General features: G+C 37.9%; 1 protein-coding gene across 1 annotated transcript in view; it reads right to left on the reverse strand.

Moving 5' to 3' along the window:
- Positions 1–222: 222 nt before the first annotated feature.
- snx10b (sorting nexin 10b) overlaps positions 223–16,729 on the reverse strand; it is a 50,606-nt gene continuing 34,099 nt past the window's right edge. The window contains exons 5-7 of the mRNA XM_087986972.1: positions 15,012–15,110; positions 2,480–2,689; positions 223–2,093 (exon numbers count right to left, since the gene is read on the reverse strand). Coding sequence (XP_087843098.1) covers positions 2,515–2,689; positions 15,012–15,110 — 274 coding nt within the window. The 3' untranslated portion in view covers positions 223–2,093; positions 2,480–2,514. The remainder of the gene's footprint in view (positions 2,094–2,479; positions 2,690–15,011; positions 15,111–16,729) is intronic.

Here is a 16,729-nt window from a genome sequence, read left to right on the forward strand (position 1 = left end):
ACAGCTCTCAAAAATTTCAGATTTGGGTTTCCTGCTATTAATATGCACGCTTGTTATCGATTTAAGCTTTTGCACCTATTTTGCTTCACAAAGCATTCCATCACTTCACTGAAGAATAGTAAGCATTCCTGCAGCTTACCAGACCGTTGATTCACTTCATATTAAATTATCAATGATTCACCCGACAGAGTGGTGTAAATCAGAACAGTTCACAAATCATACATTTTTGCCAAATTTAATAAAGTAATAAGATACAGTAGTACACAAATCTGTAAACAGTTACATTTGAAGAGTCTATAGTGGACAAATCAATTGAAGTAGAACGTGGCTTGAAACATCTAGAGAAATTCCAACTTTTTTTAAAAAAAAGAGAATTAAATTCAGATTTCCAAGTTTATTTGCCAACTCTCCCTCAGACATCATCATCACGGCCAAAGGTAAACAAATAACAAATTGAAGCTATTAAAAAAATTCACAGAGACCAATATAGATTTACAGCAACAAGACCACAGAAAAAAAAACACTTTTCAGAATAATTAGGCCAAAGCTGTCATGCTCCCAAATGCTTATTCAAGAGAATGAAAAGCCCAAAAAAAAATTATTAAAATCTGTTTATATTTTTGGGTAGAATGTTAAGGTTGCATATTAATTCACTATCAAAATGGTAACTGATGAATGTTGGTGGCTTTATACTTGTACAAAAAGTGATTTCCAACACTCACTAAAAATGAATATTCTCCCTTCCACAAAGATGTTCGCTCTCTAAATAGTCAAAATTCCACAAACATTGGTCGACTTCCACCCAATGGCCATTTTCATGAGACAGCTTAGAATTGGTTGACTGGTTGATGAACAGAGCCTGATTTTTGTCCTTACCCACTGCATTCTTGTAACAATTGCTTGCTGACGGTGATGGGCAGAGATTAAGCAATCCCAGGGTTGCTTCAGCTAATTGTGGTACCCCATCTCAGCCAAAACCAGGAAGCTTCCTTGCTAACTTCCTGTTTTAGGGGGGGATGAAATTACGATCAGCTAATGTGGTTCGAGAGTAATGTGAAGACTGAAAATGATTGTTGTAAAGGGCAAGTATAAATTTTTTTAACAGAGTCAGAGTCAGTGTTAATACAACCAAAATTTCTTCTACACAATTAAAACAATGTTTCCAATAACTTAATCAAACAAATGATTCTCTAAACTTGTATTGTTCTCAAGTGCCATTTCCATTATGTAACTCAGCTTTGAATGTAGTAAACAGAGTGGCCTGCAGTATGTTATTACAGTTCACAAGTGTAAACTGTACACGTTAAGCATGGAGTTTAGATTTCAAACAAAAGCCGTTTTAAATTGATTTGTGAAATGCCCATCAGCTAAGTGTACAGACTGAAATCCAAGGTTTCTTTGGGAAGCACATCACTGAATTAAATAAGCTTGAGCAATTAGCATAAAATTGGCTTAGGAGTGATTAACAAATAATTGGATAACATTTCCACGTGCAACAGAGTCTGTTCCTTCCAAGAAATAGCAGCCCATGAAAGAAAAATGACATTTGCAACTTTGGAATTACTGTGTTCAGAATGAATATTGCTTCCTCACATCCTACAAACATTTATCCTTCAGTCGGAAGGATCAAAGTTTTATACTATTTAGGAATGCAGTTTAGAAAATAATGTATTTCACAATAACAATTATTAAAATGTAATTTTGATCATTTATTCTGATGCATATTGCAATTGTGAATGTCCTACCAAAAAACAGGTAATTCTTTATCCCCCCACCCTTTATCCTGCTAGTTGCAATTGAAAATAGAACATCTCTCAGTCAAAGATGTAACTGAATATTTTCACTGTAACCACAAATAAACATGATTTTCCTGTCTATGAAGAAAAACACTGCATCGTACTGGGCTTTCACAGATTTCTTTTGTGAATGAGGTCAGTTTGGAGGTAGATTTGGATAAATCAGCCGTCTGGATTGTAGATTCTGAACACATGCCCAAAGCAGAATGAGGCACAAAACAGATTCTCGCAATGTTCATCTTTTATGACTTTGCGTTGTTGTCATTGCTGCCATTTCCAAGCCCCGAGGATGAAGTGCTGATGAAAATAAAATAATAAAGAGGAAATTGGTTTCTACAACACAGTTAAAGCCTGAGTAACAGAGGAGAACCTTAATTATCTCCAGTCACAGAGAGAGACAGGAAATTTGGTCTTTTAATTAGGTGTTTGGAGTAGGGTCTGATTTTTTTTTGCTAGATAATTTAAAAGGAAATAACCCAAGTCCAACAAAATGAAATTGAGATAATCAGAATGCAGATAATTGAATTTCCACAGCATTCATTAACTCGGTGTGTAGGTGTGAGCAGCTTTCTATGATTAGCTGTCACAGCTCTATAAAAATTTGGTCAATTAACAATGTTTTTTAAAAATAAAGATGTCCACATTGGACTAAAAACAAAGAGTAAGGCATCAATATGAAATACCTTTCGCAGCTTAAGTCTAAACCAATCTTTACTGGCTATGCTTCCTCTACAGGGAATCTTCGGTTAGAAGTGGCATGTCTGTGAACTGCATCCTCAACTGTGTAGTCAGTCTGACCCGAGACACAGGCCTCAATCTCTGTAGTGTTTAACTGCGTCTGCAAGAAGAGGTGTAATCTACTGTCTGAAAGGAGTATGTTGATCTTCAATACTCTGCAACACAAAAAGAAAACCTTGAAAGCTTGCTGTAAAGAAAAGATAAACCAGTACGTAGTAGTTCAGCTAGAAGTTAAGGAAGATCCCTAGTTCTGTGCCGTTTTGTAAGGCTTTTCTTAAGTAGAGTATTAAAAACATCAGAACTGCACCAGTAGCTCAGTCAGTTAAAGAATAAGTAAATGAGCCAGGGAGCAGGTTCAATATTTTGCTTATGCCATGTTAGACGACTTCAAGCAAAGCAAAAACATAATTGTGACAATGCTGGGCGTGCAGGGGTGGGGATGGGGTGGAACCTTGGGTTAGTGTTTGAAAAAAGTTATACTTCCAATTCCTGAATGTAGCAGCCCAAATTAGGAATGCATCTGCACATCCATTAATGCATTTTTAAAAAGCTAAGTGAGCAACAATCAGGATTTGGTGGTGATGTTCTCTACATGATGACCTCTACAAATGCACGTCCTTCCAAATACTCACTCTGGACTCATTCAGAAATGTTGAATAATAGTTTTTTTTTTGGGGGGGGGGGGGGGGGGGGGGGGATAGAGTAGAAAGAGAGATACCAATGCAGTCAAAAACCAATAAATCTTTGATTCATTGGTTAACGTAGAATTTGTATGTTACTGAACCCCAAATCTTTTGCGCTAAAGTTTCAAAACAAAAAAGAAACTTGATCAAAGCAGTTAACTTAATACACAGCAACAAATCTGTAGCCAAGCATAAATGGAGAAATATAAAACAAGCTACATTAAAAAGTTGAAGATGTATAAATAAATTTACTTTGCCTTCAAACAGTAATTTCTCAAGCAGAAGTAGTGACTTGGCAATTAAAATATACTCAGTTTGAGAAATATCAGTACTGGTGTGACAGAAGCAAATTATTCACGTCAGGTACAATCCTCTACTTCTTTCTTCCCAAAAAGGGTGATGTATCTCCAAATGTAACAGATGAATAATTCTAAGGACAAGTGATTTTAACGCAACTCATCTGTGTCTGTGGTCATTGAGAATATAGAAAGGTTTTCCGTAAAGATACATGGATCCTTTACTCATAGGATAAAACAGACCATAGATGTGAAAGTTTATTCCTTGTTGCATAATAATAGCTCTGGCATAGTCACAAACATGGACTGAAATCATATCACAGATATACAAGTTTATTGTCCCTTTAAAATTGAATGAACAAACATTTATCTTCTTAAAATCACAATATTGTTTAAGAGAAGTGATTAGCGTGGGTATTAAATGCTCACTTCAGCTGCAGGTGTCAGTTGACATTTACAGCAGTCGGGAGCTCTCAACATCATCTCAAGTTCAGGAAGGTTTTTGATTCAGGTTTTTTTTTAAATGTACTCCTGGGACATGAATATTGAGTATTAGATCAGTATTTATTGCCCATCCCTCATTGCCCTTGAGAAGGTTATGGTGTACTGCTTTCTTCAGTCACTTGGGGTGTAGGACAGCCAGTGCTGTTAGGAAGGGAGTTGCAGACATTTCACCCAATGACAGTGAAGGAATGGCAACATTGTTCCAAGTCAAGATGATGTGCGCTTAGAGGGGTATTTTTAGGTGGTGGTGTTCTATATATCTACTGCTCCGGTTCTTCATGGGTTTGCAAGATCTCTTGAAGGAGCCTTGATGAGTTACTACAGTGCATCTTATTAGATGGTACATGCTGCTGCCACTATGCACTCTTGAAGAAAGTGAAAGCTGAAGATGGTAGATAGGATGCCAGTCCAGTGGGTTTGAGGAGGAATATTTTCTTTCAGAAGTTTGTGAATGTGGAATTCTTTATCATAGGAGGGCTGTAGAAACTGGGTCATTATATATGCTCAAAGTTGAGATAGATTTTTAACTCAGTAAGGAAATCCAGGGTTATGGGGAAAAAGGCTGATCAGCCATTATGTCATGGTGGATGGGCTGTATGGCTTACTTTTGGTATGTCCATGGTCTAACTCAAATTGAGATTGGATAATTTTCAAATGAATTATCAGCTTCTGATTTTACACAGGATAATTTACATGCATAGAATGCTCCGAAGGTAATAAACTTATATCGATGTATCATGTTCAAAGTAAGAAAACATTTTAAGGCACTTTGCAAGAACAAAAGTAGACATCGTGCCATACAAGGCGATATTAGGGCAGATGAAAAACAGTCAAAGAGGTTATTCTTAACAAATGTTTTTGAGGAATTAACTGAGATAGAGATGCAGTGAATTATCTTTGGTAGGGAGAGGAGTGGTAGCCAACTCGAGTGTTTAGGAAACATGATGAACGAAGGGTGAAGTAATTAAAGTCAGGGATTGTCAAGAGATCTTGGAGAGTTGTGGGGATTAGAGGAGATCAGATAGGAAAGGGTGAGTTCTTGGATAGATTTGAAAACATTTTATAAACTATACAATAAGTATGAAATAAAAGAGAAGAAACAAATTTTCAAAAATGTGCTCATGAGAAAGTACTTTCCTGATAAATGTAAGTTTTACAGGCAAGTGAGAGCTGTACAAATCCATAGTATAGAGGCTACAGGATCGATGGCAGTTTTCTGTTCGATACATCGTAATGATTCTACAAATGCAAAATCCTTTCAAAAGCTTTGAAATTAAACCCTCAAAATGCATATAAAATAATTCATCCCTTAAATTTTGCCAAATAGTAAAGATAGTTTGTGTCATTTAGTTGTGCTGATGGATACAGCCTTTTGTTTGCTAGTTAAACAACTGTAGGAAGGTGGCAATACCGTATGCTATGAATCTGGATCAGTGGTGCTGGAAGAGCACAGCAATTCAGGCAGCATCCGAGGACAGGCAAAATCGACGTTTCGGGCAAAAGCCCTTCATCAGGAATAAAGGCAGAGAGCCTGAAGCGTGGAGAGATAAGCTAGCTTATCTCTCCACGCTTCAGGCGCTCTGCCTTTATTCCTGATGAAGGGCTTTTGCCCGAAACGTCGATTTTGCCTGTCCTCGGATGCTGTCTAAATTGCTGTGCTCTTCCAGCACCACTGATCCAGAATCTGGTTTCCAGCATCTGCAGTCATTGTTTTTACCTCGTATACTATGAATGATTATCCCAAAACAATATGGCACTCAGCTTACTAACATTAATTGTCAGGAATACCATGTTTTATGCCAGGTTTTGAATAGAATCTCTGTAGCACAAACAAAAAATGAAATCTAGAAAAGTTCCTATTTCCTTCAGCATTTTACCATGTCCTTCGAAATTTGTGGCAAGATTTTTAACTATTAATAAACCAGAATCCTTCAGGCTAAAATCACTCATGTTGCAAATATTCTACTGCAAGTAACTCTGGGACTCATTTCTATAAACATGCTCCAGTACTTAGTAATTTTTTTAAACAAGAAACTTCTTTATTAATCTATAGTTGCTGCTTGAGAGTTCCTGTATGCAGGTTACTGAAATGATATGGGTAATGGAATGTTAGGTCTTATAACTCATGGGCTAGAGTGGAAAGGGAGCAATACAAAGTCCTAGTTTGCTCTCATCTGGATTACAGTGTACACTTTTGGGCTTGCATCTTAAAAAAAGTGTGGAACTTTAGTAAAAGTCTTAAAGGAAGTGTAGAAAGTTAGATTACATTCCCTACAGTGTGGAAACAGGCCCTTCAGCCCAACCAGTCCACACAGACACTCCGAAGAATAACCCACCCAGACCCATTTCCCTCTGACTAGTGCACCTGACACTATGGGCAATTTAGCATGGGCAATTCACCTGACCTGCACAATTTTGGACAGAGAGGAAACTGGAGCACCCGGAGGAAACCCACGCAGACACAGGGAGAATGTACAAACTCCACACAGACAGGCACCTGAGGCTGGAATCGAACCTGGGAACCCTGGTGCTGTGAGGCAGCAGTGCTAACCACTGAGCTACCGTGTCAAGGGTTAGATCATGAGGGATTGATCAACTAGGTTCCTATTCCCTGGTATATGGTCAGTTAAAAAGGAAAGAGAATTAGTTAATTTTTTTTTAAGAAAAAAAGGATTTTGAATTAAACTGATAGGACATAGACAGAATTATTTTCCACTCGTGGAGAAGTCTTGGATAAGGCAACATAACTTCAAAATAAGTGTCAGGTCATTCAGGAGAGAATCTAACAATTAGTTCAAAATGCAAAGAGTGTGCATTCTCTTGTACAACAAGCAAATGCTAGCTTGATTCATTTTAAAATCAGAAAATATAGATACTTGTGAACCAAGTAGGAATCCAAGTCAGATAGATCACACTAGGAATCAGATCAACCATAACCTCATGGCCATGGATCAGACTTGAGGGGCTTGGTGATATTCTTTTATGGTTATTGAATACAGTAGTAACATTAAGATACCATTCAGGCTGCAATAAGGTACACATTTTAGGAGTTGGCTGAATTAGGAGGACTGAATAGATATTTCTCAGCTGTTAAATGGCGCCCCTTAGAGGTTAAATGGTGACAACTCACTGCTGAAGGAAGAGTTTGGACAACAATCCTCAAGATTCATTGCAAAACAAACATTGGAACAACTATTGCCTTTCCCAAAATATTCATGGTGAATTTCAGCCTTACTGGTTATGATCCAAATAATGTTATCTTAAATTTGTTGCTTTTTGAGCATTCACCTAAAAATGATTTCAAATCAAAAAGTTCAGTGGTATTAACCTCCTCTACTATAAATTTCTGGAATGCTTTCGAGAATGCTGTTAAATGGGGAATGTGCACACTATGTGCCAAAAGATTTTTTTCCCTCCTGTGTACAGTTTCAGATTAAATATTCTTGAAAAATTGGTTGAAAATTAATTTTGCTTTATATAACATCACTGAAGTCCCTGCTAATTGAGAGTGGAATGATATACTTAGTATATGGACAGAAATGTTCCTGTTTAAACATATGTCCATGTATCAATACAGAAATTGAATGAAATCTGCAGTTACATTACCAATATCAAATAAGAGCAAGTTTGCAAATGGAAACCACAGTTCTTACCCCATAATATATTTAGACAAATAGCCTATTATAGATATTTTTGTTTTCTGACCATTGAACATAAAATTGAAGCATTTAATAAAATAAAGAACTGCAGTTGATGAAATCAAACAAAAACAAATTTCTGGAGAAACTCAGCAGGTCTGGCAGATTCTGTGGGGAAAAAACAGTTAACATTTTTAGTCTGATGACTCAAAATGCTAATTCTGCGTTCTTCCCACAGATGCTACCAGACCTGCTGAGTTCCTCCAGCAATTTCTGTTTTACATCAGCATTGAATATAGCTACTAAGTAAAAGCATTGTTTAAAAAACTGATTAGTTACTATCTGTATTTTGACTAGAAATGAGAGATAATTTCCTCATTCAGGTGCCATTTCCTCAATGCTAGTTTCACGTAACTACCATTTTGGAGTTAATTTCTGTCTCAAGTGTTTCCATTCCCATGAATCTGGTAGCAAGGACAAATTTTGAAAAAGAATTGCATGCCCTTAGATAAATTAGTAAATTCACTAGAAGTTTAGTGCTGTATAATGGCACTTTTAACTCAGCGGGGGTGTAGGTGGGATAACAGTGAAATGCAGTAGCGAGGTAAAAATTCATATTGTGCATTGGATGAAATCTATAACCTCCCAGATTGCCCATGGCTATACAGAGCTAAAAGTTATGGTGAAGTACTAGCTTCAGTTAGGTACTCATGGTATATTTTGAGGTATTAATTAAGAGCAAACAAGAAATGCATCTTGTGCAATAATGAAATGTGCAATTTTCCTGCAACACATTAATTGCAGTACTCTAAATAAGGTAACTAGCGCTACAGAAAAACAAATAAAAAAAGGTTTTGGGCAGTCATGTCTAAACTCTCATTAAAATTGTGATGTTTGTGGTACTCCATTTTTCCGTTTTATATTTAAAGTGATTGGCCAATACTTCCTTTCAAAAAAAAAAAGAAAAAATTTTCACCTCTTGGAAACAAATTGAAAACCTCCTCACTACTTGCGCACCTCAGTATCATTAACCAACAAAAAATTGTAGAACAGTCAGTCATCATAGCGAATACGATTACTTGATAACAGGATGTAAATTGATTAGTAACTGTCCCAAACTGTCAGCTGAATGTTTAGCACTAATCTCATTTGATTTGCATCTCAACATTATCTATTTACCTTGAGAAATCTACAGTTAAGAAAACTCAGCTGAAATGAATACAAAAGACCTAAAATGCAGACCAATAAAATGAGGAATAAACCAGAAACTAAATTGAATCATCCAGTGAAAAGGTTGCTCTTGTAACTTCCAGGAATGAGATCCAATATTGAATCATTATTCAAACAAAGAGGCTGCAATTTGTTTTGAAATACCAGCCAGGAGATTTTCTAGCTATAATCTATTCAGTGCACCATCTGGGAGATGGAGAGATCTATATCTTATTGGTGCTGCAGTACTTTCAGTCAAGTCAAAGCCAGGCAGTGACTGTGTGCAGTGAGGCATAACACTACACTGCTTGACAAACATGGCACTAGTAAGAATCACTTGCCAAACAATAGGGCACAGGTATTTATTTTATTTTTAAAAAGCAGCTTTTGAACAATTGCACAAAGCTTGGCAAATGTTTACAAATGAATGTTTATCATTGACACCTACTATATTTGAAATATACCCATCATTCTGGATAGGTCTAGCATACACTCAATTCCACGCTAGCTCAGCCAGTCTCAAACCTAGGGCAGTGACTGCCACACAACAATAGTAGTACTGGTTTAATTATCCTGGACTGCATTTTCCAAGTGCAAAATTAAAATTATACTAAAGAGAAAATATGGAGATGTCACCACTGCTTGGGTGTCGTCCAAAGCCTGACTCTGACTCAAATCCAATTCACAATGAGTCCTGTTTGCTGCTGTGACCTCATACTGGAGATGGAATTATAGTTTTTATAATGTGTGAGCCATACTATAAACAGCAAAATGTTTAAGATCAGACAATCATACAGGACTAAATGTATAAATTTAAGAATCAAGATCAGTTACATTAAGTGTCAAACAAACCAGTTAGCAATGACAATTTGCCAAAAACACATTGTGAATTAGATTCTACGGACATAAAATCAGGCTGTGTAAATTGAAAATGTTACTTAATTTTATTGCTCAAATTTTCTATTCTTTTGTAAACCAAAACTTTAACTGACTTGAAAGAAATCACTATTAAAATTAACACATTGGAACTTCACACCATTACAATCACATGCATTATTACCACTGCATGTGAGAACCATGTGATTACCTTCATTTCATACATCTATTTTTAGATTGTGCATTTGTTGTTTATTCGATTAAGAGACCCCCACTCCACCACAAGATCATTAAGAAAAAAAAGGCACAACTTGGTTGCTGTCATAAAAAGTACCACTGACAATTTGAGAGTAAATTTGAGGCAAATCTTTTGGTAGGATATGAAAGTTAGGTGGATGGACCATGCTAAATTACCCATAGTGTTCAGGGATGTGTCGGTTAGGTGCATTAGCCATGGGAAATGCAGAGTTACAAGGATAAGGTAGGGAGATGGGTCTGGGTGGGATGATCTTTGTAGGTTTAGTATGGACTCATTGTGAAACAGGCCATTCGGCCCACTGTGAGGATTCTATTCTATTCTAAAATAGTCCTACATTGGTGAGTGGGAGTACCATCCCCTTAAAGTTCTCCTTCAAGGCACACACTATTCTAACTTCACAGAATTGTCACAATGAAAAAGGAGGCCATTCAGCCCACTGTATCTGTTACAAAAGGCCAATCTCCTGCCTTTCCCTCACCCTACACATTATCTACATAGAAAAGAGCACCTAATGGTCTCTTGAATACCTCAATTCAACCTGTCTTGACCACACTTCCAAGCAGTGCATTCCATACCACAACTACTCTGATTGAAGTTGTAATTTCTCATCTCACATCGACATCTTTTGCAAATCACTTTAAAACTGTGCTTTCTGGTTCTCAATATACTCTGTCCAGATCCCTCAATTATGAGAGCTTCAACGAAATCCCCTCTGAATCTTCTCTCCAAGCAAAAGCAAACTTGCAACTTTTGATTTTTCATAACCAAAAACTCTCTCACCCGGAACACTATTCAATAAAAGCCTTTGCATGCTCACCCAAGCATTCACACTATTTCCATAGTGTGGTGTCCAGAACAGTACACATTCCTCCAAATGAAATGTAATTAAACGTCTTATACAAGTCCATTGTGACTTCTCTGGTCTTGTATTCTATTTAAGAAGTCTCAAGTGCTGCATGCTTTATTAACAGCTCTCTCTCTACCTATCCTGTCATCACTAATGACTTGCATGGATATACATCCAGGTCCCTCTTTGCTTGCACACTATTTAGAATAGTATTTCTTATTTATGCTTTCACTCCCTGTTCTTTGTATCACCATCTGTCATTGTGACTAGGTCAAAATCCTGGAACTTTCTTAACAGCACAATTGTGTACCATTTGCCTGGAGTCTAAACCAGCAGCTCCTCACTGCCTTCTGAAGGGCAATTAGGGATAAGCAAAATGTGCTGGTGTACTTAGCAATGCTCACGTCCTGTGAGCACCAAGGAAATAACTTTTGCCAAAGGTAGTGGGAATGAAAAATTTCAACTTGTAGCCCAGACCAAAAAAATGCAAAAAAAAACAGCTTCCACCAGCAGTATCTGGCACTTGGGATTTGGTGTGCCATGAGCTGAACATTCAAACTATAAAGGCCAGTGCTTGCCTTTAGTCTTATTAGAAGACATTTACCATACAATATTAGCAAGGATCTGCTAGAAGGCAAAAAAAATGAAATGTGACCTTGCATTCATAAAACAAGAACGACCCACAGTGTAACATTAAGGTTACAATCAAAAAACTTGGAAGTTACCACATGCATGAATCAAATGTTTGAAGATTTTACACTTACCCCCACCTACTCTATTGTAGAAAGCAGGGGAGACAAGGGCAATTTATTCTGAAGAAATTTCTAGCCTAAATAATTCTTAGCAGTAAGCAAATTTGCTGCAGGACAGAATTGTAACCACAAGATGGCAGTAGCCATTAAATAAAAGACAGGCTTTGAGACAATGTCCACAGTGTAATTGTCTCATGACATTCAAAACTATTTGTTTTAAATATAGCTGACTATAAGTCCTGAACATACCGAAGGCAAATGCAAAAGAATAATTATAGACTCTCTCAGTGTGTGTCAGGCTTACATTTTTAAGATTACTCCTTTAAAATATTGGTTTTAATTTCTGTCGTCTTTATTTCAGGATTCTCCAGTTAGAACCAAAGTGACAGCGTTCATCATTGATGGCGATGCAAGGTCCTCAGAATAGCCTCCCAACTTCTGTGACCCTATTTCAGAGTTCATTTCAATCGAGTGACAGCTAAAGAGGATCTTCAAGTTTACCAACAATGATCTCATCAAGCAGGCTAAACAGCCAATTAAAAAGAAGAATTTTCAGTTTTTCCATATCTACTCTATCCAATTTACTCATGACTTGAATACCTCTATCAGACCTTCACTTCTTCAAAAAAGGAGAGGGAGTCCTAACTTCAGTTATGAAAATAGATCAGTGAAGTTCTTTATTCCCATGGATGACTTCCTGTAATTCTCCAATTCCTTTTCCATCTTTCCCAAAGTGCAACATCCAGACTTCAGCTGAGACCAAGGAAGTGTTTAAGTTTCAACATAACCACCTGCTCTTGTACTCTATTCCCCCATTAGTAAAGCCTAGGATAGTGTATGCTATATTAGTTGCACATTAAACCGGTCTTGCCACTTTGAATGGCTTACATACATATACACCCATGTCTTTCTGCACCTGTACCACCATCACTCCTTTAGAATTGTACCTTCCAGAATAGATTAAATTAGATTCCCTACAGTGTGGGAACAGGCCCTTCAGCCCAACAAGTCCACACCTACCCTCCAAAGAGTAACCCACCCAGACCCATTTCCATCGGACTAATGCACCTAACACTATGGGCAATTTAACGTGGCCAATTCACCTAACCTGCACATCTTTGGATTGTGGGAGGAACCCCACGCAGACACTGGGAGAATGTGTAAACTCCACACAGTCGCCCAAGGCTGGAATCGAACCTGGATCCCTGGTGCTGTGAGGCAGCAGTGCTAACCACTGAGCCACCGTGCCACCAGTTTTTATTGTTTCTCCATCTTCTTTCTATCAAAAAAGTTAACACTTCTTTACATTGAACTCCATCTGTCACCTATCCACCGTTCTGCCAAATTGCCTTTGTCCTTTTGAGGTTCCACACTGCCTTCATCACAAGTCACAATGCTCCCAAATTCTGTATTGCCTGCAAACTTTGAAATTGTGCCCTGGATTATTAATATACTTCAGGAAAAACCAAGGTCCAATACTGACCCTTACTGGATGTCTACCACAAATATTCTTCCAGCCTGAAAAACATTACCTATCATGCCACTTCCTGTAACTCCACTGATTCCATATTCATGCTACTATTCATCCTTTTATTCCATGAACTATAATGTTTCTACTAAGTCTATTGTGTGTCACTGTATGAAATGCTTTTTGGAAGTTCATAAACACCACATAAACAGTATTTCTCTCATCAACACTCTAATTTTGCTGTAAAAACATTAGTTAGTTTAAACATTATTTTCCTGAATAAATCCATGCTGGCTTTCTTTACTCAACTCACATTTGTCCATGAGACTACTGATTTTTGTCCTCAATTATTGTTTCTAGAAGTTTCCTCACCACTGAAATTAAAAACTGATCGGCCTATAGTTGCTGAGCTTGTTTTTACAGTCCTTTTTGAACAATTTCTCGACTTTGCAGTCCTCTGGCACCACCCTCAGATCCTAAGGAAGACCAAAAACCTGTGACTAGTGTTTCTGCAATTTCCACTCATTTCCCAGATTGTCCTTTAATGCATCACATCCAGCCTGGTACCTGGTCATAGAGTCACAGAGATGTACAGCACAGAAACAGATCCTTCAGTCCAACCCATCCATGCCGACCAGATATCCCAACCCAACCTAGTCCCACCTGCCAGCACCCGGCCCATATCCCTCCAAGCCCTTCCTACTCATACACCCATCCAGATGCCTTTTAAATGTTGCAATTGTGCCAGCCTCCACCACTTCCTCTGGCAGCTCATTCCATACACGCACCACTTCGTGTTGATTTTTCAATATTTCAAGCATAATGATTTTTTCAATATTTATTTATTTTTCATATATATTTTCAGTCAAACCTCATCATAGTGTCTATATTTAAGACCTATTTGACGGTCTATTCAATGCTTCCTTTCTGATAAGTTATAAATCACTGTGAATTACTTCCCATTTCACTACAGCCTAGTGGCATCCTGGACCTTGGTAGTAAAAGATACAAAGTATTCACACAGCAGCTTAGCTGTACCCTCTTTCTCCATGTGTAAATCTCCCTTTTTGGCCCAATTCCTCTTTTTACTACCCTTTTAATGACTATGTGCCAAACAGAAGACTTTGAGCATTCCTCTTACATTAGCTGGTATCTCTTTTTCATGCCTTCTTTGCATTTTATATCCTCTAATCCTTCTATATTCTGATTACAGCCGACCATTTATTGTTCATCCTAGTCCTAGCTTTTCTGCAATTTCCACTCATTTCCCAGATTGTCCTTTAATGCATCACATCCAGCCTGGTACCTGGTCATAGAGTCACAGATGTACAGCATCTTTTGTCTCTTTTGTCATCCAGTCCTAGCTTTCTAGCCACACATTTATCTGTTTTATCCTCCTGTACCTGTGCTGACTTGCATATTGTACTCAGTGTAATCTGGAGATTAGTATTGGAGGCCATTCTTGTTCATTTTCTACCTTAGTTTTGGTTGAATAACCACATTCCTGTCTGTGTCATTCATACCAATGTTGACAAATACTATTGTGAATCAATCACAGCTGCAATCACTACAATTTCCCCATCATGGCACGCACTGTTCTGACTTTGAACCCTGGAACTCCTTACGCAATATATTGGTGCATGTACCTAACCGCATACTCTGCTGCAGTTTGAGAAAGCCGCTCACCACTTTCTCAAGGGCAAAATGGGATGGGTAATAAATGCTAACTTTCCCAGCAATGTACATTCCCACAAAAAAATTGTAATAATACTGAAAGTCTACCTGACATGCTGACAAAGGTAAGTGTTTCAGTTCTCTCCAAATGGAAATACTATATAAACTGGTTACTTCAAACAGTTTCTGTTCATGTCATGTATGAGAATCAGTTAAACTCAGTGCAGTGCTAAACTATGAACAAAAATTAGGTTGTGTAGCCGATACTTACTTCTCTAAAAATCCTTGAAGGCCTTGACAGCGTTGCTCAACATGTTGGACATTACTTGCACTGAAAAAAGGGCTCTTTGGAGGCAAGTCTGGCAGACTTCTGCAAAAGAGAATAATGACAAACTCTGAACCGGATCAGCTGGCCATCCACATTTAGTTGCAAAATGTTCCAATAATTGCAGAACAACAATAATCTGGGCACATTATGTCCGTGAATCTCAAATAAATTAGCAAAATTCCTGTAAAAGCCGCCGAATGAACAAAGCCCTTTCTGTTATGCAACCACGGCACAGCTTTCAGAACTGATGACAAAAATATCTTACACTATTTAGTCATCAACCAACTGAAACGTTAAAATAAAAATTGATATTGCAGCACCCATGTCTCATGCATTAACAGCGCTAACCCCAATAATTATGCCTGATGGTTCAGTGGATATGTGCAAGGTGCAGTGCACTGAGTAAAACTCAGAACCCTCCCTCGCATCCATCAATATCTGCAGTACAACTTTGGGAATTGGTCTTGCTAGTTCAGGCATGCAGAGTAAAACGGAAAAAAATAGATGAAATTTAATATCAAGCATCCATGTATGTATACATGATGGTCACAGATTTGCATTTGGCGTTTTGAGTCACACAATACCTTGTGTGGAAAGAGACCAACCAGCTCATGAAGGCCACACCACCCCTCCAAAGAGCATTCCACCCCGATCCCCCACCCTATCCCTGTAAAACCTCACACTTAATCCACCCAACCTACACATCCCTGAATGTCGTGGGGCAATTTAGCATGGCCACTCCACCTAACCTGCACATCTTTGGACTGTAGGAGGAACCCCATACAGATGAGATGGTGGTGCAAACTCCACACAGAGTCACTCAAGGCTGGAATCAAAGATGGTTCCTGATGCTGTGAAGCCGCTGTGCTAACCACACGTCACCCTTTTCCAAAGCAGCAAACAAAGGTGGTGACTTTAAATCCTGCTACTACAAATATTAAACAGTTTTGAATCACTCTCCTGCATCACAACAGACTTACCCTACAGGGTTCATTTGAAAGTGCTGATGCATTTGAACACAAGTCAAGAAAATCTTAGTACACCCCACAGTGTGGCATTCTTAATTTTTTTCTATTACGAAAAAAAAGGTAAATACTGTAGAAATCTGAAACAAAAAAAAAAGTGCTGAATTACTCAGGTTAGGAGCCTGCCCATAACTTATTTCCAAACCTGGGCACTCTTTGTAGACAGTGGATGGCATTTGATACGCCCAAGGACACACATGGAGTTTCAGAAATATCTTTAAAAATTGTTCACTTTCTTGGTTAAGTATAGCAACAGAGCATCCCAGCTACTTTTGGTTTCTCCTTCTCTGGGTTCAAATAAAATATTTCTATTCCAGCAATGCAAAATTTCATTTCATTTCAGTGCAAGTTAACCAAGCTAACAATATGAAATAGTGTAAAATTAACATTGAGTAATTGACCAAGATGAAAATGTGACTAAAAGTCCTTAAGATTTTCCATCATTAAATAACTTAACTAGCTTGACAATCTTAACTTTTAGTAGGTGCAGTAAAATGCCATAAATAAGTAGTCACTAATCAACCCAATGGCAAATGCAGGAGAAACCATTTTACGCAGATAGTCAGAAGCGTGGACTTCACTATGGAGGAGTTGAAATAGCGGGAAATGGGATAAAGACAAGGGAGAAAGAAACCA

Source organism: Chiloscyllium plagiosum, unplaced genomic scaffold, assembly GCF_037043375.1.
Source record: "Chiloscyllium plagiosum isolate Xiang-an unplaced genomic scaffold, Cpla_swu_hap1 HiC_scaffold_5, whole genome shotgun sequence".
NCBI lineage: Eukaryota > Metazoa > Chordata > Chondrichthyes > Orectolobiformes > Hemiscylliidae > Chiloscyllium > Chiloscyllium plagiosum.